Raw genomic sequence first — 24,098 nt, forward strand, 5'->3', positions numbered from 1 at the left:
AGATATTAATAAACATGGGAAAAAGGCAACCAGAGGCTTAAAAAAATGCCCCAAAATTAGCAAGAAAGTAGTAAAAAGTTACTAGAAAAAGATATGAAAAAAAAGCAAGAAAACACACAAAAAAAACCAAAAACATTACCAAGAAATTGGTAAGAAAAATGTTTGAAAAAACAAAAAACATTAGCAAGAAATTAGTTTTAAAAAAAAATCAATAAAAATAAATAAAAAACTACAAGAAAAATGTCTGAAAATAAGCACACAAAAGAAACTACACACACACACACACACACACACACACACACAGAAAAAGGAAAAAACAAAAACTAAAATCTGAAAAATATTTAAAAGTATATACAAATTATTTTAATTTTTTTAGGTAATTTTCTTTTTGACTTCATTTATTTTTCTTATTTTCAGGTAATTTTCTTTTAATTCATTTTTCCCTCTTATTTCTTTACAATTTTTGGGCCAAGTCTTTTTCAGTTGCCGGTTTCCTTTCCTCCCATGTTTTTGAAAGAAAATTTGTTTTTAAAGGATAAAATATGTTTCATGGTTTTTACATTTTAATCCGTTCATGTTTGAGTCTTGAATAATTTTATGAAATGATGCTGTTTGTTCGTACGGTTCTTTATGGATGGAAATGTTCGTCCACCATCCGTCAACAAATACTGGACGATGAAACGTGTTTCACACATTCATGCTCTCCACCTCTGACCTCACCTGGCACTATTTCCAGGTCGACATTTTAACCCTTTGAAAACCTGGATCGACATCACTTTTCTATACTGCGTTCAGACGCTTTCACGGGAATTAAAACCTTTGAAATTTGAGAAACTGAATCACTTTCTTTTGAAAACAGGAAAAAGCAAACTGACAATAAATGTCCTGCAAACTGCAAGAAATTAGTAGTTTTGGAAAATTTGATTTAAAAAAAATAAGGTAGGGAAAAATGTCCAAAAAACCACACATTTATAATTATCATACAGAATTTTTATTATTTTGGGCATTCTTTTCCAGGTCATTTCCTCACTCACTGTTATTATTATTATTATTATTATTATTATTATTATTATTATTATTATTATTATTACTATTTGCAGCTGTTTTCTTGTTGTTTTGGGGTAATTACCTGGTTGTTTTTTTTTTTATTTGATCAGGTGACACAGGGTTAAAAATAGAGTTAATGACATTCCCATCAGCCTCAGCTGAACTTGTTTTTACTAATAACTTGACTTTAGTACATTTTGATGCAAATACTTCTGTGGTTTCACTTGACCAGGATAATTTTAAACAAGTGTTTAAACCTTTTTTTTAATTTATAAAACATACTTGGGACCTTTTTTTTATTACTGAATATTTTTTTATATTTGTAATTATTATTATTATTTTTTTAATATTTGTATTGTTCTTTTGCTGCTTATTCTGCACCTCATAGCTGCTGTAACAATGCAAATTTCCAAATTTCCCCACTGTGGGATTAATATCTTATTATCTTATGACTTTTACTTGAGTGTAAGATCTCAATACTTCAGTCGGTCAGCAAAAAAACCCAAAACATTTACACTCCGCCGTCTTATTGAACTGAAACTGCATTTATTGGTTTAAATGGTGAGATAAGCAAGAACAGGCCAGAGCCAATCACAGCGAAGCAACCAGAGCAGGAAACCCAGCGACTACAGACGGCTTTTCCCAAAAAACTGGAGTTTTAACATCGACCTTTAGAGTTTAAATCAACACTGAAAACTGCTGCAAACACTCGAGCGCCTTAAAGCCGCCCTGTGGAGTTCCTCCTGCGCATGAACAAAAGTGATGTTTAGTGTTTCACCAAAACACCGAGTGAATCCTGGACCTCCAGCAGAGGTGCATCTCCTCCCTCATAAAACACACATTCAATATTTCAAACCCTGATTGTTTAATTCACGTTTACCAGGTTGCAGTCTTCTTCTTTGCTGTCTTTGTCGGTGCATCGCTGCATGCCTCGGGCGAGTCACAGCCACCTGCAGAGCAGCACAAGATACAGAAAACAGGATCCACTCGTAAAAAAGCGGCTCTTTGGTGCTGAGAGGTCTAAAACTCCACAGAGGAACTGCACAGCCAACGCCTGTTTCATAAATGAGCCAAAGACATAATTCCCACAGCGGGGACGTTAAAATTAGTGTTCTCTGGTGCAACATCAGGAGGAAAATTTCTGATAATTCATGCATGTTTTATCTTCAACTTGCTCCCTCAATCCAATAATTTGCATCCTCGTATGACTTTATCGCCTCCACTGCATTTATTGTCTCGCACCACAGGATTTTAGACTTTGATTTCTTAAGTTCAGGTGTTTTGTTAAAGACTGAAACAGGTCTGAAGGTTAATTTTCGAAAGCATTTCAACCTCTGAAACCCAAGAAAACTGGTTTGATTTTCTTCAAAATTAGTTAAAAGTGACAAAGAAATGACTTGAAAATTAGCTAGGGAGGATTTTTAGATTTTTTAAAAATTATTTAATTTCCAGAAACTAAATGTATAATTCTTTTAATTATATATTTAAAACTATGATACAGAAAAAAAGAAAAAATATATTTTAGCACTTACTTTAGGTCATTTTATTGACTTTTTCGTGCTTATTTTTAAGTAATTTTCTTGTTACTTTTTCCTAAGTTCTTGCTATTTTTTGGGTCATTTCTTGTTACGTTGCACATCATCCTCTTCCCATGTTTTTGAACAAAATCAAGCAAATGTGAGCAGCTATCCAGAGGTTATAAATAAAGGTTTGAATTGCTAAATTCAGTTGCGAAGTTCTAAAAAATGTCTTCTGCATTTCTGATTTTTACACTAGATTATGTTGATAATCACACCTGCCGTGACTCGGCCGACTGAAGCTCAACACGCTTCAACGATTCGACGCGTAAAGAGCAACTTTAAGAGTTGATTTAACCGTTAAAACTTTAGCCGCCGCTTGTTTCCTGCTCTGGATACACATCATGTTTGTGGTGTTGAATTCTGTAAAAAACAGAAAAACAAAAACATTTCCTTCTCCCCTCACAGGAGAAAGCACAGCCGCCCAGCCAAAATAATATTTATATCTCTATGTGCTGTAAATGAGTGAATAATATTCTCTCTGATCTTTTAACTACGCGTTTGGAGAGCAATAAGACTGATCTGCGGTCAGCGTTTTGTTTTTTTTTAACGCCCAAACCATTTTTGTTTTTTGTTTTATTGAGAACATTTAAATAACATTAGAACTAAATGTGGTACAGGTTGGATGTACACGGAGGATCCCGCTGGGTTGGATGAAGGTTTCGACGCAGAGACACACAGCGTTCTCTCGTTATGTACAGTGAAGGTGCGACAGCGGCCGGCGGATCAGAAGTTGATGGCTTTGCCGAAGGAGGCGGCCAGGTTTGCTTCTCTGAAGGCCTCCGACACCGTCTGCAGCAGGAGGAGGAGGAGGAGGAGGAGGAGGAGGAGGAGGAGGAGGAGGAGGAGGAGGTGGAGAAAAGAGATGAGAGTAAAGAAAAGGAGTTTTTTTTATCTTTTTGTAGCATCTTTAACTCATAGTCTAAAGTGCATTTCTTATTGAAACTGTGCATATTCTGTGTGTGTGTGTGTGTGTGTGTGTGTGTGTGTGTTGCAGCAGGACATACAGGGTGAGCGTGGCAGACTCTGGCGACGTCCTCACAGGAAGCGCCGTACTCCATGGCCAAAGCAGCTTCATTGATCATCTCTCCGGCTCCCTGCAGGAAAACACGAAAACACAACCGTATTTACCAAAGCGGTCTGAAACTCAAAAGATTTTTTTAAATTACTTTTTATTATTATATGATTATAACAACAACAACAACAACAACAACAATAATAATAATTATTATTATTGTTATTATTATTATTAAACCTGCGGCCGCTGCAGCGAGGGCGTAGCCTCTGTACGTGACCCCCAGAACATTTTATTTTTTGGCCATATTAGCAGTGAGAACACCTTTGACTGGTTCGATCTCTTCATGGTCTCACTTGAACTGCATTAAAATGTGGCGTTTGCAGCGACGTCCCTGCAAACTTTTAACCTGTGCAGCTAAAATGAAATGAATCAACTAATTTGGGATCGCCAGCAGGACTGAAAACGACCGCTGGTCCTCTGCCGGTGATTAAATTCATTCACGGTGAGTCGTGTGCGGTCCGGCTCTTACAGATCCGACGATGTGAGCTCCCAGCATCCTGTCCGTCTCCTTGTGGCTGAGGATCTTCACCATGCCGTCAGTGTCGGCGTTGGTTTTGGCTCGGCTGTTGGCTGCGAAGGGGAACTTGCCGACTTTGTACGGGACGCCCTGAGGAGGAGAGAGGAGGAGTACGACTGTAAAAACACCGAAAACCCACAAGGAGGCTCGGCTACACCGGAACATCAGATTCAACAGCGTCAAAGATCGTCCGTTACTGCTCGTGACTGTTAGTGTGACATTTGAGAACTGAAATTAATCTCTAATTTTAAAAAATGTTGGTAATAATGTGATTTGACCTCTCTGTCCTCTGCAGTACAAAAACATTCTGTGATGTGAAGGAAAACTTAATATTTCAAACACAACAAAAATACACACAATACAGAGTCCAGGAGTGTTTTTATCTTCACTTTTTCAAGTTTGTATTATTCACATACTCAACAAACCTCTGAACTGTGCAGTGAAATACTCAGCTGCCCCCTCAGTACTGTGCTCCATGTAACAAATATACACAAAAATAAATGAAAATATAATATAGACACCAAAGATATATGTGCCAATATGTCATGTTGTGCAGAATATTTTCACTAGAACAGAAAAAAATGATTAATTAGTTGATCATCAGAGGATTAAAACAAATTTGACTAATTTATTGATGAAATCATTCATCAAAAAAAATATATACATCTATAAATAAATAAATGAATATAAAAGAAATGGCTCAACTTTGATGATTTGGCTCTTTTCTCTATAAATAATCACGGTAACCTGAATTTGTTTTTTGGTTTTATTTTGGACTGTTTGTTTCGACCAATCAAGACATCTGAAGGCACATTTTTGGGAAATTTTGGGACATTCGGTCAACTTCTTAAGATTGAAAAAATTACTGATGATGAAAATGATTGTTAGTTACATCTTTTGTTTTATCTATGTGGCGAGTTGACTGAAAAAGATTTTAAACAATCAGCAATGTGATGATTATTTTGAACATTTAATTTTTATTTCTGCTGCAGCTGAAGAGTCGCAAAACTGACTTTTGTTGTTTTTAACAATGACAATAAAGATCTGACGTATTAAAGTGATCACTGCAATCCTAAATCTTGTTTGTGCTGCCCCCAAAGTGGCAAAAAAAATCTGCTTTTGCAGCTGCAGCAGGAGACGAGGTGCACAGTGTTATCTGGAAACACCTCCTGCAATTTACACGTTGCATCGGATTAATTTAGCGGGAAGCTGATTTCTTTTTTTATCCTGGTGTTCTCGCTGCGTCTTCAATGTGCAAAAACTTTTCCATTTCCAAATGAATCCCGTCACCGTCCTCACCCCCCCGTCGTGGCTCTCACCTCCTCTTTGAGCTGCTCCTCGGTCTTGCCCACCCAGGCCACCTCTGGGTGTGTGTAGATGACGGAGGGGACGCAGTTGTAGTCGATGTGCACGGCGCCGCCGGCCATGCCCTCCACGGAGATGATGCCCTCGTCCTCGGCTTTGTGGGCCAACATCGGGCCGGCGACCACGTCGCCGATCGCATAAATACTGAGGGAGAGACAGTTTGAGGAGCGGACGTTCAGAGCTCTTATTCATCATTTTATGAAGACTGAATGGTGAAGACGAAAAACAAAAATGTATTTATTCTAATTATTTCATTAAGTGGTGACAGTCACCTGATGAACAGCTTTACTGCAAGTATCTGATTAAGATTCAAACAAAAAAAATCTGTATTTTAACCTGTTAAAAATTCTAGCTCTGTCTCCAGAAAATGTTATTAAAAACTAATGTAATAAAAATTATTATTAATAAATGTGTCAAGTAGCTCTATTTATCTACAGATAATTAACAGCAGCACATCAGATAGATCTTTTTTGCATTTTTTTCATATTTTCGGTTGCAAATGTTTCTATTTTATATTATGTCTTGTGACTTCTGCACTATGGCTAAGGTCTATTTATCATTTTATAAGCTACATTTTTCTTTATTAAATTTTATTATTTGCTATCTCAACATTTTGTCATATTTTCACTGTATTTGTTGATGTTATTGTTATTCTTTAATTTCCGGTGAAGTGTATTATTTTCTATAATGACACACTTAAATGTCAGCTGAACATTTTGTGGTCACAATTTTTCCACATGAAAAAAAAATCGGAAATTTGAAAAAAAATCCCGGCCAGATTTTAATTATTACATTTTTCCCAAAAATGTTAATTACAAGTTGTCGACATGTATCAGACAGCTACATTTCATGTTTTATTAGACCTTTTCGAGATACTTTTTTGGACCAAATTTAAGACTTATTTTTGGAGAAATCATCTCTTTCTTATTTACGCACTGCAGGTCAGTATAAATGTAAGGAGAAGTTACGTGGTCCTGTACAGAGGTAGTGTTTACGCAGGTTATCAGTCAGTAAGATTAATATAAATTTTCCAAACTGGTAGATTAAAGTTAAAAAATACAGTTTAACATCAGAAATGTGAACTTTCACTCAGAAAAGCTCGACTCATTTTGACTAATACAAATTAAAAGATGGATAAATGAAACATTTGGGTCAATTAAGACCTCACTTCTTCAAACCCAACACTATTTAATTGCTTTTCAGGCCTAATACTTAATATAATATTTAATTTAAGGCATTTTAAGGACCTGCAGACGCGTCAGACAGACAGAGGTTCAGCTGAGACTGGACTCAGATGTTAAACCCTCTCGGGAGCGTTTCTCTTTCATTTTCAGTGTAAAAGGATCAGGATGAACTTGTTTTAGACGATCAAAAAGCCGTATGAAGGTGTAATTACGACGCCGTCTCTCAGGCGGCGGCCTGAGCTCGCTGGTACCTGGGTACTTTGGTCTGGAAGCGGTTGTTGACGGGGATGCGGCCCCTGTTGTCCAGCTCGATGCCGACAGTCTCCAGACCCAGGTTCTGGGTGAAAGGTCGTCTGCCGATGCAGACCAGCAGCACGTCGCACGTCAGAGTCTCGGCCTTCCCTCCGGCCGCCGCCTCCACCCTGAAACACATCAGCAGTTACAATCGGCTGCTGCACTTTAGGCTGTGCAATTCATTTTGACTTCAGTTTCAGCAATTTCAAAAACTATGTAATCGAGAAAAAACAATTATTTTTCCACATTACGTTCTTCAAGTGTACCCTTATTTTGTCTCGAGCATTTTCGCCCCTCGTTCCCACTCAACACCTGCAGCCGCTACCTGCTACCGACGAGGAGAGTTGTGTCAGCGCGAGGAAAGTAACGGAGGAAGAAGAGCAGCGTTTGGTGAGAAAATTTGGATTCGAGGCATCTGACGTGGAGCAAAAAAAACAAAAAAAACTGCAACATCTGCTGCATGGTGGCGTCTGCACCGCATGGCCACACGTCAAATCTTTTTAATCATGTTTAAACACAAAGTGGCCAAATAATAAAGGAAAAAAAGAAAACCCCATCGACATTACACAAAACAACTCATGAATTAAATTAAGGGATTAAAAGAAGCTCGATGGGAAAAGTATTTCAGGAAATGAAAATTCAACTGTTAATAGAAGTTTTTTATGTTTAATAAATGCAACACATTTACAAAGTCAGTGAGTAACTGTGGAAAATAATTTAAAAATTGGCCAAAATATTTATGATTATGGTTTTTGCAAAAATCGAGCGGCCCTGGCTTCACTTTACATTTTTACATCCAAACGTGAGCTGTGTTCGAAACTGTCCCCTCACTCACTCACTCACTCACTCACTCACTCACTCACTCTTCACTATGTAGAGAGTATTACAGTGTGTATTACAGTGTGTATTACAGTGTGTATTACAGTGTGTATTACAGTGTGTATTCATGTTAGGCTAAATCAGTTTTTATGTGTGACATTAACACACACTGGACTGGATTTCTTTACACTGATATTTGCACGGTGACTCTACATCACAATCCCTCCACTGCACCTTTTGTACACACATTTTGTGTTTATATTCTATTTTGTCATTTTATAAATTTAAATTGCTCATATATTTTTTTTTCTTATGTCCTTTTCTATTTAAATTCACTATTTTTATTCTTCCTTTATGTTAAATCTTTTGCAACAACCAAGTCACATTTCTTGTATATGTAAATGTACTCAGTAATAAAACCGGATTCTGATTCTGGTATTAAATATGAACTATATAAGGAAGAACCAAATAAAATTTCGGACACTGCGTTGGACTTTTTACCCCCGGAAATGCATTGAATTGTGTTATACAGGAGTTAAATGTATGTTACATCGTATGCACACTCAAAATTTGCTGTGCATTGAGTATTTTATCGTGTACTATATAGTGAATGAAATTAACCGCCGAGAATTCGAACACGACTACAAAACGGCGAACACACTATATAGTGCACTAAATCCGTGATGGGGGACGATTTCGAACACAGCTGGAGTCTGAGGGCTCGGGCGGTTTTTACTCACGCCACGTCGATCTTGCCGTCGGGCCTCTTGGTGGCTCCCATGACTTTGGTGCTGAGCTTGAACTTGAGTCCCTGCTTCTGCAGGATGCGCTGGAAGTTTTTGGACATCTCCATGTCGATGCCCATGCCGCCCACGTGACCCAAAAACTCCACCGCTGTGACTTTGGAGCCCAGACGTTGCCACACTGACCCCTGCAGGACAAACACTTTACAGCCGCTGGCAGCTTCAAACAGTAAAAATGCACGAATTATATCAACGTTGACTGTTTTATTAATTTTGTTTTATTCTGTATTGTGTCATTACTTTGCAAATCGTACGTAGATTTACAGTTATTTATGTAGTCTGACTCAAACTTTATCTTTTTAGCATTTTTTTTCCTCACATGTAAAACACAGCGCTTCAGTCAAACACAATATAGAACACAAAATTATATGATACTAACGTACCCAAAATATTACTCATAGTACTCAAATAAACCTATAAAGCTGGCAATGCAATCGAGAGGGGCAAGACTCCCTCATTTCGATATTCGAAATATCAGATTCACTTGCCCAGCTCTTAATACATGGACGAAAGTGAAAAATAAATAAAAAATGTAAAATAAATGAATAAATAATAACAATAATAACACAAAAAAAGGAAAATTAGGCTTTGATATTTCATCCCTGATGTAATAATACTAATAATTAATATTGCATAATTTACTGTCAATTACTTTTACTTATTTTAAAGACGGCCCATCTTTTTGGGAACAGCTTTTCGTTCTTGGTGATTTTGTAGTTTACCTCTTTATTCTTTAAATGTCCTCGACTGTTTTTAACCCCATATTTACTTTGGGAGGTTCTACGTTTTTCCAATTCCTCGTTATTTGTTTGAGTGCTGTAAGTCTCAGAATGCAAAACAAATATCGTCCTTCTTTTTGCAGATTTTAAGGACTCAAATATCCCCACTTTCCCAAAAATCTTAGATCTTCAAGTAATTTTTGAAGTATCTATAAAAATCTAAGTGAAAATAACAGTTACCAAATATTAGAAAACCGAGTTCCAAACAGCTCATTTTGAAGATAACAGCATTTCTCCAGACTGCAGCAGATCACGTCTCCACGACGACAGCCATTTAGTGTATTTCACTTTAGTGCATTTTTAATTTCATGGCTTGTATTCTCTTCTAAATTGTCACGACAACAGAGAATCAGACTGAGGAGATACTGACCAGCTCCACTCCGATGACTCCGGCTCCGATCACAATCATCTCCTCTGGAACTTTCTTCAGCGAAAGAGCTCCCGTCGACGACACCACGCTCTCCTCATCGATCTAAGAAATTAAAAATAAATAAATTCAAGACTGTTTACATCACAGGGCCTTATTTTCTTACTTAACAAATGTAGATAGAAACTTCAGACTTTGCATTTACGGGTGCAGAGGCTTGATCTTGTCAGGTGGTCAATGCGTCGTCTGAAAACCACTAAAACCTAAAACACTCTGAACTGCAAAAATCAATGTCTTTATATGAACGATGGCTTAAAAAATGGTGTTTAATATGAGAGACGTTAGAATGTAAACAGTAAACATCTACAGCAAGGATCTGAACACTGATGCTACCACTCACCATTTCTAATAAGACCGAACGCATTTAATCTCCTGTTTACTAAAATATTTATATTTATTAATCCACTTTAGATCTCAGAGCTCAAAAGATTCAACACCAGACGAGCAAATACGCATGTAGAGAGCAATGCATTTATTGTGTTAGGATATCTTTTAAAACTCTTTTTTTTTTTTTGCATGTGCCATCTGCTTATATTATTTTATGTTTGATGTGCTCTGTAAAGCAAAAATTTTTTTAACATTATTTCCAAATAAGCCCAATGTGTTTTCTCTCTGCCTGCACTGCATTTTTGGTCATTCTTATGCTTTTTTTTTTTAATTGTGAAAAAAATAAAGCTTGTTATTTCAGTTTATACCAAAAGTGCAATTTTTCACATGTGCAATTACCCTCCATGTGTAGTTGGTGTTTTTATATATATTTTTCCAGACTGTTGAGTTGTTGTGTTGTAATTTTGTGTTACTATTTTTGCACCTTGTTTGTTTATTATTTAATATTTATAATTATTTTTTTTTACAATTGTATTGTTCTTCTGCTGCTTATCTTGTACCTCATAGCTGTTGTAACAATGCAAATGTCCCCACAGTGGGGATTAAAATAAGGGATTATCTTATCTGATCTGGGTGCTGCAAGATGACTTTCTTTGTCTTTTGTGCAATTTGTATAAATTACAATTTAGAGAAAAGTACAGACATTTTTTTAGGAAAAGTCAGGAACCAGCGGCCCTGTCGTTTTTAATTCAACAAAGTTATAAGACATGTTTATGTGAAAACGGTCAAAATGACCGTCGTGGCCGTTATAGTGCTAAACAGCGGCGTACCTGGATGCCGGGGAAAGGCGTGACCTCGGAGCCGGTGGCGATGAGGATGTTCTTGGTGTTGATGACTTGCTCGCTGCCGTCTGCTGCTACGGCCGTCACCTGGTTCTTGCCGGTCACCCGCCCGAAACCGTTGACATGGGTCACCTGAGGGGAGAGATGACCATTTTCTTAATGAGATTTGATGGAAACGTTAAAATAAAAACGGAGTGAGAAAGAAGGAGGACTGACTTTGTTCTGTTTGAATAGATGTGCGATTCCTCCCGTCAGCGCTTTGACGGCGCCGCTCTTCTGAGCCATCATCTTCTCCAGGTTCAACGAGATGCCTGAAACTGAGAGACACAGACTTCGAATCAGCATTTTTATCCTGAAGAGGCCTTAAATATTCAGAAATGGAGAAGCAGCAGTTTTTATTCACACATCTGCAGCAAACTACCAGAGAACTGCAGATCTGCTCTGAAATCGAGGCTGAAAACTTTTTCTCCTTTCATTATATAAAATAAATATTCATTTCTATGGTTATTTTTATGTTGTACGAGATCTGGTCTGATGGTCTTTTAATAAAACTGGGCTGTTCATGCCGCAGAAGTGTGGTCGCGATCCAACAGTGGGTCCATTCTGAACAGACTACACGTAACATAAAAGCACGTCTGTAATTACGTAATTTTTTACCCAAAGACAGTCTGCATTTAGGTTTAATGTGATGCATAATCGATGTATGTGGACCAGTAACCGGATTTAAATGACGCGATTCAACTCGAGATGTAACTGAGTGTTAGCATCGCGCTGGTTCCCTCGCCAAAAACATTATGGGATTTTTGAATGGGATTTTTGATTATCGCCAAAAAAAATTGTCGTGTGACAAACACGAGTTTGTGAGACTTACACCTTTTGTTCAGAGTGATAATCTTCACAGATGAACACCACTTTTGTGTGTTTTGAAGCGTAAATGAAATCACCAGAAGCAAAAAGCTGTTGTTAGGCGACACACGAAGTACATCGCAGTCACGCGACTTAAACATCACAACTACAAACGCTGTAAAAACACGTTAAAACACGGAAAAATATTATTAACAGATAAATCTACAAGTCTGAGTGCGATTCTGTAAAGCTGTAAAGGCGGCGAGTGGGTTTAATGAGTTTCAGTGTCCGCTGTGATGACGTCTAACGACAAACACTGTCGTCCCATTTAGCAGTTTGTTAGCAATCGCCTTTTTTAAGACGAGTAAAACCTTAAAAGTTCAAAAAAACAGGTTTAAGCGGATGTAATTTATGTTGCAGAACAAAACGTCTAAATATCTTTAGCCTGTGTTAAACACAGACCTTATTTAAGGCATTTTACCAAAAACCCAAAAAACCCAGAGACTTTGAGACGAGGGAACCGGAGGAGCTCAAAGACTAACGGACGTCCTCGTTTTAGGACTCATCACCTCACAGCTCTCTGTTACACGAGAGGACCCACGGGACTCGACAGCAGCATCGATAGGCTCAAATGTTATTGATTTTAGGGTTTTGAAAAAAACAGAACTGGGTTTTCAACAGAACCGGGTTTCCATCCCTTCTTTACAGTCCAGAGGAGTTTCTTACTTTCGATGCCTCTGCTCTCGAAGTCCTTGCCGTGAGCCATGTGGTACAGGTACGAGTTGTTCAGCAGAGCCTGCAGACACAAAATATCAATTAACTCAGCTGCAGGGAGCTTTTTAATATTTTTACTTCACATTTTTTTAAACATTCATTTTATTGTTTTACTCGTCTTATTTCCAATTACATGCAGACATTATGCCGGAAAAAAGCTTCCCTAAAATGACAAAGACTGACGGCAAAAAAGATTCAGTTCAGTTTTTGGATCATCACACCTGAGTTAAAGGCCGACTCCTCTAAGGCTGAGAAGTAAAACTCTGCAGCTTTGCTGACTCTAAATCATTTCTAAATCTGCTACATGTGATAAACTGATGTTCAACTGAAGGCTGAATCACAGACACGTACTTTAAATTTCAGCCCAAACTACTACAGGGACGCGTTGATGGACATTAAAGCAGATAGTTACCTTGGAGGGGATGCAGCCGACGTTCAGACACGTCCCGCCCAGCGTGGGATTTTTCTCAACACAAACTGTCTGTCGGAGGAGAAAAACCCAGCAGAGAGGTCGACGTTAATGCAGAATGTTAACAGAAGATCTGAATTATTTATCATTAAAATAAACTGTGAATAAGATGTTTTTCTATCAGACAGGATGGAGAGAAAAAAAGGGTGGGTGAACACCAGAAGTTGAGCAGCCCGATTACAGGAGGAAAATATATTTTTTCTTTCTTTTTTTATATTGTTTTTTGTTTGCTTGTTGATTGTTTTTAACGTCTTTGTTCATATTCGGCATCAACTGATTCACTGAGGTTAAGGTAAAGGCAAAGGTTTGAATGATTGAATGAATAAATGCTTGAGAGTTGACTGTTTACAACATAATTTCTTTAAAAAAAAAAACTATTTTCCGGCGACCATGCAGCACGACGACACAACTGTCACGCAACATCATCATAATAATAATAATACATTGGATTTATATAGCGCTAAAATTGTTTCAAGATATCAAAGGACAAATTTTTACTTCCGTGTTTGCAGATGTTTTACGATCATGATCTACAATGAGCAACACAATGAATAAATGTTTTATTCTGACTGAATCTTCAAAAAAAATTTCGCCTTTTGCAACCTAAAACTGCAAAAGCACGAGACAAGATTTTACACCAAAATATCTACTTCTTTTTCTTTCTACATCTTTGAGTGCATTTAGCTGCACTTTAAAATCAATAATCAGAACCGATTGATCACGGTACTGGATTTACAGGATTTCAGCATCAACGTGATGACGGTCTTTGATTTTTCAAAGCTTTTAATGACACAATTTATTGACAATTACTGACAAAAACAAACATTGTCATGTGTTGGTTTTTCCTTACGCAATTTAATTTTTTTTAAAAATCCATGAAGATTTTATCCATATTTTTTACCCCTAATTATTTCATTTTAATATAAAAAAATAAAAAAGTTTCAATATGCCCTGCAGGCAGCTTACCTTAAAGCCGAGCTGTGCGGCCTTGATGGCGGCGACGTAGCCGCCTGGACCGGAGCCGACCACAGTGACGTCTGCATCGACTGCAGAAACAACACACACACTTTTATCAGGAGTTCACAGAGATACGAAACCACAGAGATTTTCATTCATTTTACATTAAATTGTATCTTATTTTAGGCAATTTCAGAGTCACATTTAGACTCCAAATCCATCTAGATACAAAAAACCCTTATTAAAGCTTAAAAATTGACATAATAATTTTAACGCAAAGTATTTTTACATGACTTGTATGAGAAGTTGAATTCTGTTACAACATTTGTGAAAGCCGCGACTACTTTAACATGTGGTTCTTGCATGAGGTCCAATGTCTGCTGAATGTGGAGAAAAACCATCGCACATCTGGCTAAAGTTCATAAGAGAAACGGCCATTAATGAATCGGATGATAAGATGTAAGAGTTATCTTACTTGCTGCTTTGTCAGCGTAAGTTCTGACGGAAACGGCTGCAGCGCCGTGCAGTTTGCAGGGGAGGTGGTGGCTCCGCTGTGAGGTCGATCCAAAGAAAGTAAGTTAAGAAAAACTAATACAGTCAAACATAAAACACTCCTCGAGAAAGGGATTAAGGGTGGGGACGAAATACAAAATTATGAGGCATGCAATAATGTAATTAACTCCAGGGTCAGTGGCTTATTAAATGCTTTAAAACAACATCTGAAGAGTCTTCATCAAATGATTTCCGAGAATTAAAGTTAAAAAAAGTCAAAGTAATCTAACCAGTTCCACTTCTGGTGAAAAGAAGTATTTGTTCATGAGCCAACTCCCACAAACCAAAAGTATCAGTTTAAGTATTTTTCAGGAGACGCTCACTCAACAATACCCTGCTTGTTTGTTTTTTTTATTGTTTTTTTTTGTGTATTTCCTTCACAACATTTCCTTGTGAAGCCACAAAAATGTGGAAATACACAGTGGAAACATATTTTGTGAAGATACAAAGTCTGCCAAAACATTTCTTACAAAAGCATGAAAGAACTAAACTAAATAAGACACGGCCCAAAAATTAGCAAACAAATAGCAAAAGAAAGTGACAAGGAAATACCCTGAAAATAAGTTTTACAAAAATCACCTAAAAAAGTGCTGATAAAAACTATATATCATATATAATTTTAATTAAACACAATAAAATCATTATTTAGACAAAGAAACAGTTAGTAATTAGTTGTAGTAAAGTTCATGAGAATAAAATCAGGGTAAAATGTCCTGAAAATTGTTGTTGTAGAATATTTAATTTATATTATTGCCTTTTTTATTTTTATTTTGTGCAAAATTTCTTGTAATTTGTAAAGTCTTCCCATGTCCTTGAAGAAAATTGAGCCAATTTGTTCAGACTAAAGAGTTGAACTTCTTAAAAGAGATAAATAATCAGGTAATAATGTGTAGTTTAGCTGGTGAAGCTGTGAGACGACACAGACATTAGTCGTTGAGCCTCTGACATAAGCTAAAGTTAGGTAACTAATGCTAACTATCTTAGCATGCTAACATAGCTCTAAGGAGGTTAGCTGTCAGCAGAAACGTCAATTAACTAGTGACATTTATTTCGTTAAAAGTAGCATATTCATATCGCGTAACGCTGTCTAAACTGTTTTAATTTATGAACAAAAGAGCCAACATTAGCTGTTTCCATAATGTGTTTACACTAGAGAAACTGTCAACAAAAGTCGTGATTTGACGTAAATTTTGGCGTTTATCCTCATTTTAATTAAGCCGAATTAAAGAGTGGGAGTTATCAAATTAAATTATGTATAAAAAACCCACGTAGCGACGTATTTTTTCCACCAATATCCACATAAACATTGAACTGTACGTTTTTCCTGTGGAGTCTGGCGGTACGTGCTCTCCGTACGGACCGGAGCGGTTAGCTCACCCGCTAGCCAGGCCCGGGCCGCGGGTGTGAAAACACCGGGATCCCCGGGACCTACAGCCGGCGGGCCGGTCAGAGGCCGCTCCGGACGACATGTGCTGGTTAGCAGGTTAAAATGTCCGTCCTTACCGTGGCCAGAGAGCGGTATAACTGAGTCCAGCTCTGCATTTTGTCAGTGTCCCTTCACCGGATCCGTAACCTACAGCAGGCCGACCAGCCAAGGACTCCTGTCATTGCGCATGCGCAGTACGGATCCATAAAAACACGCCTGTAAGTCGCCTCTATATGACGTTTATGGCCTTACTTAACCCTTAGGACCCGCTTTTCATAAACAAGCTTTAAAAAAAACCAAAAAACATTTATGTTATTTTCTACTGTTATTGAGTTATTTTTTATTCAACATCAGTCCTAATTATAAATATCAAATGTTCATTCATTTTCAGAATTTTAATCCTTTAAATGTCAGGTTTTTGGCATCATGCCACTATGTTTTTAGATGAAAAAAAGAATTACATATACATTATTATTTTTTGTGCAGAGTCAAATACTCACTCATACCGCTCTGCACACAAAATGCGCTCTCATTCTCCACCGCTGTCCCTGCCGGTGTCCCTGCCAGTGTCCGCTCCGCTCTCATTCTCCGCCTGTGTCCCCGCCGGTGTCCGCTCCGCTCTCATTCTCCACCAGTATACCGGTGGAGAACACTCATAATATATAAATGGATCAGAATATATAAATAGATATTCATACAGCAGAAAGCTATTCTATCTGTCTATGATACATATCATATATAGTTATTCTAGTACAAAACATAAAGAGTGAGACTTCATCTCTGAGTAGGGCTGAAGAGTTTTATTAAATCTGGTTGCTGTAAACTCTCTGCTGTGTTGTCGACCTGATTATTTTCGGTGTAATTATTACTTTAGTGAGAAAACACCAGTGACAGCTGAGCTCTTCTCTTTTGCTAAAAAAAGATCTGCAAGAGAATGCAGCATCTTACATGTTAATTAGTTTAAGTTTACACAAAACAAGCATTCATTCCTTCATCCAATGTTATTTCAAATTTTCTTTATTGATTGAAAACAAATGCTGTGTGATTACTTACTTATTCATACAGTTTCTCTCAGTAACTGAACCAAAATCTAACACTTTCTACATTAGTGATTAAAGTTTAAAAAAAAAAGAACTGTTGGCAATGCATTGTTGATTAATTGCACTTATGATTAACTTCTTAATAATTACAGTATTTGTGGTGCTTTGTCTCAAACAAACAGGTGGAAATCATTAGATAAGTAATGTAAACAAGAAAATAGCTAAGAAAACAAAGACAGTCATAACATTACAAGAATATACAGTATATATATATATATATATATATATATATATATTCCAGGTGAAAGACCAGGGTTTGTTGGACCCATCCACCGCTCCTCCTGCCCGCACTATAGGGACCTTTCTGCTCCTGATATTACAGCGGCATATCATGCAGACTCGAAAGGTTTCGTTCAGCCACGTCTCAACTGACGACACCCGGCAGCGTATCAAACAGCATCCTTTGCAGCTTCTAACTTCTAATGGTCCATATTGGCTTGAACCTTGGATTTGCTGCTTGTGGGTATATTTTACATTGTTTTTACAATAAATGGCATGTTTATAGAAAACTGAGCTGTTATTCTACTTAGTTTGACTGACAGGAGAGATGATCAGAGGGGCAGAGTTTTTAATACCATTCTTAACACTGGGACAGAGGAATGGGTGGAGGTTGTCAGTGAAGGAGCAACCTTTAAATGTGTAGATAAGAGAAGCTGTATCAGCATCATAAAACGACACCAGACCCACCTTAAAATCCACAAACACCCCCACCTTCTGAGGCTGAGGGTTCAGAGACAGATAGTTATTAGAACCAGTATTAGCATAGTAGTAGTTATCTCTCAAACATATTGTCCAGTAGCCATTCTGAGGACTCACTGCGATGCTTTTCTTCCTGTTGACCGACTCTTCGGCCACTCCTAAAGTCCATTCAGTCTTCTCTTTAACCTGAACCTCATAATAAAATCTCCCTGAAGAGAAACTCTGCTTGGCTAAGACATAAACACACATATCAAATCTCTTTGGGTTGTCTGGGACACTCTCCTGTGTCCCACCATGTTTAACTTGTTTTCCATCCTCAGACAGGATCAGTTCAGGATGTGCTGTATCAGGATCGAGTGTCACATCCACCGCACACCGCTGGATCTTCTTCAGCTCGACCTTGGCCAGCAGCTTCTTCATCTCTACGCTGATTGTCTTCTCCAGCTGATTCACAGCTTTGCTCACAGTCCCCTCATACAGTGGACGGACGTTGATTTCTGTCCAGTTCTTGGTGGTTGGAGCAGCATTACGGGACGGGAAGCTTTGCAGGACATGGAAGTGGTCTTCAGAGCGTGAGAGTGGCTTCGCCTCAGTGCTTCTCTTCCTCAGCTCAGAGATTTCCTGCTCCAGCTCCTTGATGAAGCCTTCAGCCTGTTTCTCCGTCTGTCTCTGCTTCTCTTTGATCGTATCGATGAGCTCGGCCTGTTTTCTCTCAACAGACTCCTTCAGAGCGGTGAAGACCTGAACACCATCTGCTATCTCTTTGTCTGCTTCTTCATTACTGAGCTTCACTGAGCGTTTGATCTCCTGAATCTTCAGTTGTCTCTTCTTGATCATCTGCTGCATTTCAACCTCCAGCTCGACTTGCTTTCCTTCATATCCTTCTTTCACAGGGACAACATCATGTGTTTTATGGTCTGAAACGTGGCAGACTGCGCAGACACAGGTCTGGTCCGTCTTACAGAACAGCTCCAGCAGTTTATCGTGCTTCGCACAGATCCTGTCCTCCAGGTTTTCCACAGGGTCGATCAGCTGATGTGATTTCAGGCATGAAGCTGTCAGATGAGGCTCCAGGTGAGTCTCACAGTAGGAGGTCAGACACACCAGGCAGGACTTCAGGGCCTTCAGTTTGGCTCCAGTGCAGACGTCACAGGGAACTTCTCCTGGTTTGAACTCTTGTTGCTTTGAGCTGCTGCTGCTGGTTTTCTGTTTAGCCGACTGTCTGAACTGAGCAGCCATCTCAGAGATTAAAGTGTTGACCCGCAGTTGAGGTCTTGGATCAAAAACCTCTTTACAGTTGGGACACTGACACTGGTCATTATTATCCCAGTGGTCAGTGATGCAGGTTTTGCAGAAGTTGTGTCCACATGGTATGGCAACTGGATCAGTGAAGACATCCAGACAGATGGAGCAGAGAAACTGATCTTCAGTCAGCAGACAGCTGGCAGCAGCCATATCTGCACTCTGAGGACAAAAGGTGAGGAAAAAAACAACAAAACTGAAATTATTTTTTAAATAAAATTACATTATGATGAGAGGAATATTAGGAGAGTCATCTTTAATGCTGTTGTCCTGCACCCGAAACCCACTAAGGAAATGCTGCAAAGCAAATATTTGCTTTGTCTGTGAATTAACTGTCACTGCATCTACGTAGCTTCTGATTATTACGACATTTTGCCGTCAGGTCCTGGACTGTGCTGTGAGTTCAGGTTTACTCTGGCGGGCAGTTTAATTGTGACACTTTAATGAGATCACCAGGCTAATAAAACAAGTAATAAGACAGGGATCTTTATTCCAAACATTTAGTTGCCTAACTTTAACTTTTAATGTGCAACTGAAGCTACTTTTAAGTATATATGACAATAAAGCAGAAGTTGAACCTCAGTTAAAAATGCGCTGAGTGTAAGTTCCTGTGTGCGTAGAGCTCAGGTTATCAGTTTATTTTGTCGTTGTTGGAAGTAAATATTATCACCTGTATGGTCTAATAAAGACAGACAGCAGTCATTACAGAAGCAGAGTTGAAGAGAAAGAAGGGTTGAAATTCAAGGCTGGTTACCAAAGTGTGTCAGTTATATTAGCTGTAAAACATCAGTTTGAGCTTTTATATTCAATCACATAAACTGACACATTAGACAGTGAATCCACAGGAAATCTGAACTAGGCCTGTTAGCTTTTAGCATGACTCATTTAGCTGCTGTTTCTGTCTTTATTGTGGATTCTGGTTTTAACTAAACTTTGACCAAATATTTAGTCGCCTCTTGTCTCTGTAGGACAGTGTACTCACCGGAGTTTGTTGTTGGTCAAAACCTGCTGGATTCAGATGAAGAGACACTTGTCTCGACTGCAGCTCTGCTGTCTCTCAGACAGACTTTAGGTTTCGTTTCAGGAAATGTGACTCACTGCTCTCCTCTTTCACTGATGCTCCGCCTCTAACACAAAACACTTCCTGCTCCCATCAGTCAGCATGTTTTTTATTGTCTTGTTACAGCTCGCCTCTCTATCAATTCACTTGATATCTTTTTTTTTTTATTCTTTCCAAAATGGTGTCCTGTAATATTTGGCAGAATGTCCTGTTTATTGATCTGTTGTAGCTGAAGGTTTAGATTAGATCCAGACAGCCTCTAAAATATGAGTTTAAATGAAGCTGTAAACCAAGAGCAGCGCTTAAAAATGTGTTGCTGTGTTTGTCTTGAGTGAAGACGAGCTGGTAAGAGACAGAGATGCTCTGTATGTGGTAGAAAAGCTTGCAGTGACCCCTGCTTGACAAAAATGGGAGTAGCACTCAAACAATCTGCTTTTTGGTGTAACGAGAGGAACGGACAGTTTACAATTGTGTGTTCTTGAAAAAAAGTAATTGCTGGAGTTTTATTTATTTTTTATTTTATCAGAATAAAAGGAAGAGTACTTTGATTTCTGATGATCAAGTGTCTTGGAGAAAGTTAAAGCAGTTATTAGAATCAAACAGTCTGCATTAGGGCTAGGTGATATGGGTTTAAAATAATACTGTGATATTTTTAGGCAATATCACGATACACAATATATATATGGATATTTCGAAATCTCCTCTTAACTACTAAAATACAAATTACTAAATGAGCTACAGTTACAAATAAAGTAAGCACTGCCAAACATAAAGTTACATAAACTACTGTTATAATTAAGTGAGATAAAATACGATTACATTCAATATTACAAATCAGTGCTGTAAAATTGGCAAAAAGTGTTAGTAAGTAGCAATGTGACAAATAAAAGAAAATAATTACAGAAAAAAATACAAAATGAAAGAAAGAACAACACTGACTAAAATCTGATAACAATGGAATATGTTACAATAAAATTCGATATAAAGATACAAGAGAATCACATTTGGAAATTAAAAGGAGGAATGAGGTGTGCCACATTACTTGCAGCCCATTCTCATTCCAAAGTCGCCAAATACTGCTGCTTTTGCTGTGATTTTTAAGCAAGATACCGACGCCAAGAGCCATATTTCGCACATGTATGATAATTCTGGGTGTTGTCAGCTGAGAACGCAGCTGGACAGAACAGGTCGTGGTGTTACGGTATGCCGCCTGGTGTCTGAATGGCACCTGCCGCGGCAGCATGATACACAGATGAGCGGTGTCAGTTGAGAATGCAGCTGGACAAAATTTGTTGTGTCTGCATGCTATGCCACTGGACAGCGTCAGGTTGAAACGCTGCTGGTAACGACATAATGTTAGGACCACAAAGGTCTCTATGGGTGGCTGGGAGGGCCATGGATGGATTCAAAGCGTGAGTCCGGTGCTCGCTTCCTGTCTGAATGTGATGTTTTTGTTTTTTTTAAACATTACCATGTGCATCTTTTGCCTAATCCTCACCAACCGTGCCACCATGTTCTTTTGTTGATATCTCAACATTGGTTGTCATGTGCTTTTGTTGCCAAAATATAAGCACATGCTTTTGCAGAATAATCCAGAATAATCACCACAGTCTGCTCTTTTCGTACATGTAAACAGCAGGCACAGAGGGACGCCTAAAACTTAATATGCAGATGTTTGAAGTCCACTGACAAAGCGATGATATGTGACGACTTGGGATGAGAACAAGTTGTTATATGACACTGAACTTTAGTGCTGATAAATGTAAAATGTTTCGACTCATTGTAATACACAACCACTGTCGCTGCTATGGATTTTAACACCATCATTTGAACAGGAACTGAAGAATGGGTAGATTTTCTCAGAGAAGCAGCAGCCACTAAAGATGTAGATAAGAGCTGCAGCATCAACATCATAAAAGGAGACCAGACCCTCCTCATAATCCACAAACACCCCCACCCTCTCGGGCCGAGACTTCAGAGAGAGACAGACTCTTGGGTCAGCAGAAGCAAAGTACCAGCCTCGTTTGTTATGAAATACAGTCCAGTAGCCATTTGAGGGGCTCAGTGTTATTTTTTCCTTCATGTTGGTCAACTTTCTGGCTACTCCCAAAGTCCAGTAAGACCATGTGTCAACTGGAACCTCAAAGTAAAACCTTCCTGAAGTGAAAGTCTTCTTTGATAAGACACATTTACAGTCATTATCCTGATTTCCCTTTTCTCTCTCATTAGACTGGGTGGGTTTGGGATGCACTAGTTTAGGATCAAGTGTAACATTCACAGTATACCGCTGGACTCTCATCAGCTCAGCTTGAAACAGCTTCTTCATCTTTTGACTGATCATCTCCTCCAGCTGTTTCACAGCTCTCACCACAGTCCCCTCATACGCAGGTGGATGGACACTGACTTTGGTCCAGTCCTTGGTGGGTGGAGCGGTGTTCGGAAATGGTGAGCTTCGGAAATTATGGAGGTGGTCTTCAGAGCGTGAGAGCTGCTCCACCTCAGTGCTTCTCTTCCTCAGCTCAGAGATTTCCTGCTTCAGCTCCTTGATGAAGCCTTCAGCCTGTATCTCCGTCTGTCTCTGCTTCTCTTTGATCGTGTCGATGAGCTCGGCCTGTTTTCTCTCAACAGACTCCTTCAGAGCGGTGAAGACCTGAACACCATCTGCTATCTCTCTGTCTGCTTCTTCATTACTGAGCTTCACTGAGCGTTTGATTTCATCAATCTTCAGTCTTCTTATCTGGATCATCTGCTGAGTTTCAGCCTCTGTTTTTCCCAAGGCCTTCAGTTTGGCTCCGTCACAGGGAACGTCTCCTGGTTTGGAAACTTGTCGCTCTGAGCTGCTGCTGCTGGTTTTCTGTTGAGCTGACTGTCTGAACTGAGCAGCCATCTCAGAGATGAAAATATTAACCTGCAGCTCAGGTCTGGTGTTGAAAACTTTTTTACAGTAGGGACACTGACACTGGACATTTAATTTCCAGTGGTCAGTGATGCAGGTTTTGCAGAAGTTGTGTCCACATGGTATGGTGACCGGATCAGTGAAGACATCCAGACAGATGGAGCAGAGAAACTGATCTTCAGTCAGCAGACAGCTGGCAGCAGCCATATCTGCACTCTGAGGACAAAAAGCACAAAAAAGCCATAACTGTCATTGCATATCTCTGGCTTATTTGTTTTATAAAATGAAATTATGATGTAATAGAGAGAGCAGCCACACTGACTCTTAAATGTGGTTAAAACCTGTGGTGTTTTTAATTGATTTGTTTCTTTATATGGGCGCATATGAGTGACAGGTACAGTGGATTGTTTACATGACTTAACAGAAATAGAGAGAGATAAAGAGAAACAGAGGAAACGTTAAACCTCAGTTTAACATTTGCTCTGGGAGGAACTTCCTGTCTGAGAAGAACTCAGTTTTTTTGTTTATATCGGTTGTTCAAACACGAATCTTTTTATCAGCTGCGCTGCCTTGCAATAACAGACAGCGGTAGAGTTTAGAAAAAACATTCAGATACAGCCTAGTTTGAAAAATCTCAACGGTATCTAAGGTAGGGCGGTTAGCTTTTAGCAGGCCTAGTTTAACTGGTGTTTTTTTTCATTGCTGTGGATTCTGGTTTTAACTTGATTAAGCCCAAAAATGTCATTGCATCTTGTCTCTGCAGGACAGTGTACTCACCAGAGTGTGTTGTTGATGAAAATCTGCTGGATTCAGTTGAATGTTTCTTTAGAGAAAAAACAGAGAGGCTTGTCTTGACTGCAGCTCTGCTGTTACTCACACAAACTTTCACTTTTGTCTCAGGAAATGTGACGTTGTAGTTCTCCTTTTTCATTGTTTCTCCACCTCTATGTCAAACTGT

General features: G+C 38.7%; 3 protein-coding genes across 3 annotated transcripts; all 3 read right to left on the reverse strand.

The window, feature by feature from the left end:
* Positions 1 to 1,571: 1,571 nt before the first annotated feature.
* Positions 1,572 to 16,299, reverse strand: dld (deltaD). The gene is made up of 14 exons (XM_042505314.2): positions 16,161 to 16,299; positions 14,581 to 14,656; positions 14,115 to 14,194; positions 13,092 to 13,160; positions 12,632 to 12,701; positions 11,276 to 11,376; positions 11,048 to 11,191; positions 9,834 to 9,935; positions 8,622 to 8,812; positions 7,020 to 7,190; positions 5,539 to 5,728; positions 4,172 to 4,309; positions 3,632 to 3,721; positions 1,572 to 3,416 (listed from the first exon to the last, which is right to left on the reverse strand). Exons 1-14 carry the CDS (start codon positions 16,197 to 16,199, stop codon positions 3,351 to 3,353), a joined length of 1,527 nt encoding a protein of 508 aa, XP_042361248.1. The 5' UTR covers positions 16,200 to 16,299; the 3' UTR covers positions 1,572 to 3,350.
* A 778-nt stretch (positions 16,300 to 17,077) lies between these two features.
* LOC121956327 (E3 ubiquitin-protein ligase TRIM21-like) lies at positions 17,078 to 20,317 on the reverse strand. The gene is made up of 2 exons (XM_088079616.1): positions 20,167 to 20,317; positions 17,078 to 19,346 (listed from the first exon to the last, which is right to left on the reverse strand). The coding sequence occupies exon 2, from the start codon at positions 19,335 to 19,337 to the stop codon at positions 17,706 to 17,708; it is 1,632 nt and encodes a 543-aa protein (XP_087935742.1). The 5' UTR covers positions 19,338 to 19,346; positions 20,167 to 20,317; the 3' UTR covers positions 17,078 to 17,705.
* A 423-nt stretch (positions 20,318 to 20,740) lies between these two features.
* On the reverse strand, positions 20,741 to 24,034 carry LOC121956886 (E3 ubiquitin-protein ligase TRIM39-like). The gene is made up of 2 exons (XM_042505316.2): positions 23,918 to 24,034; positions 20,741 to 23,356 (listed from the first exon to the last, which is right to left on the reverse strand). The coding sequence occupies exon 2, from the start codon at positions 23,345 to 23,347 to the stop codon at positions 22,022 to 22,024; it is 1,326 nt and encodes a 441-aa protein (XP_042361250.2). The 5' UTR covers positions 23,348 to 23,356; positions 23,918 to 24,034; the 3' UTR covers positions 20,741 to 22,021.
* Between the last annotated feature and the right edge of the window lie 64 nt (positions 24,035 to 24,098).

Source organism: Plectropomus leopardus, chromosome 7 (assembly GCF_026936395.1).
Source record: "Plectropomus leopardus strain MGB_pleo_1.0 chromosome 7, ASM2693639v1, whole genome shotgun sequence".
Taxonomy (NCBI): Eukaryota; Metazoa; Chordata; class Actinopteri; order Perciformes; family Serranidae; genus Plectropomus; species Plectropomus leopardus.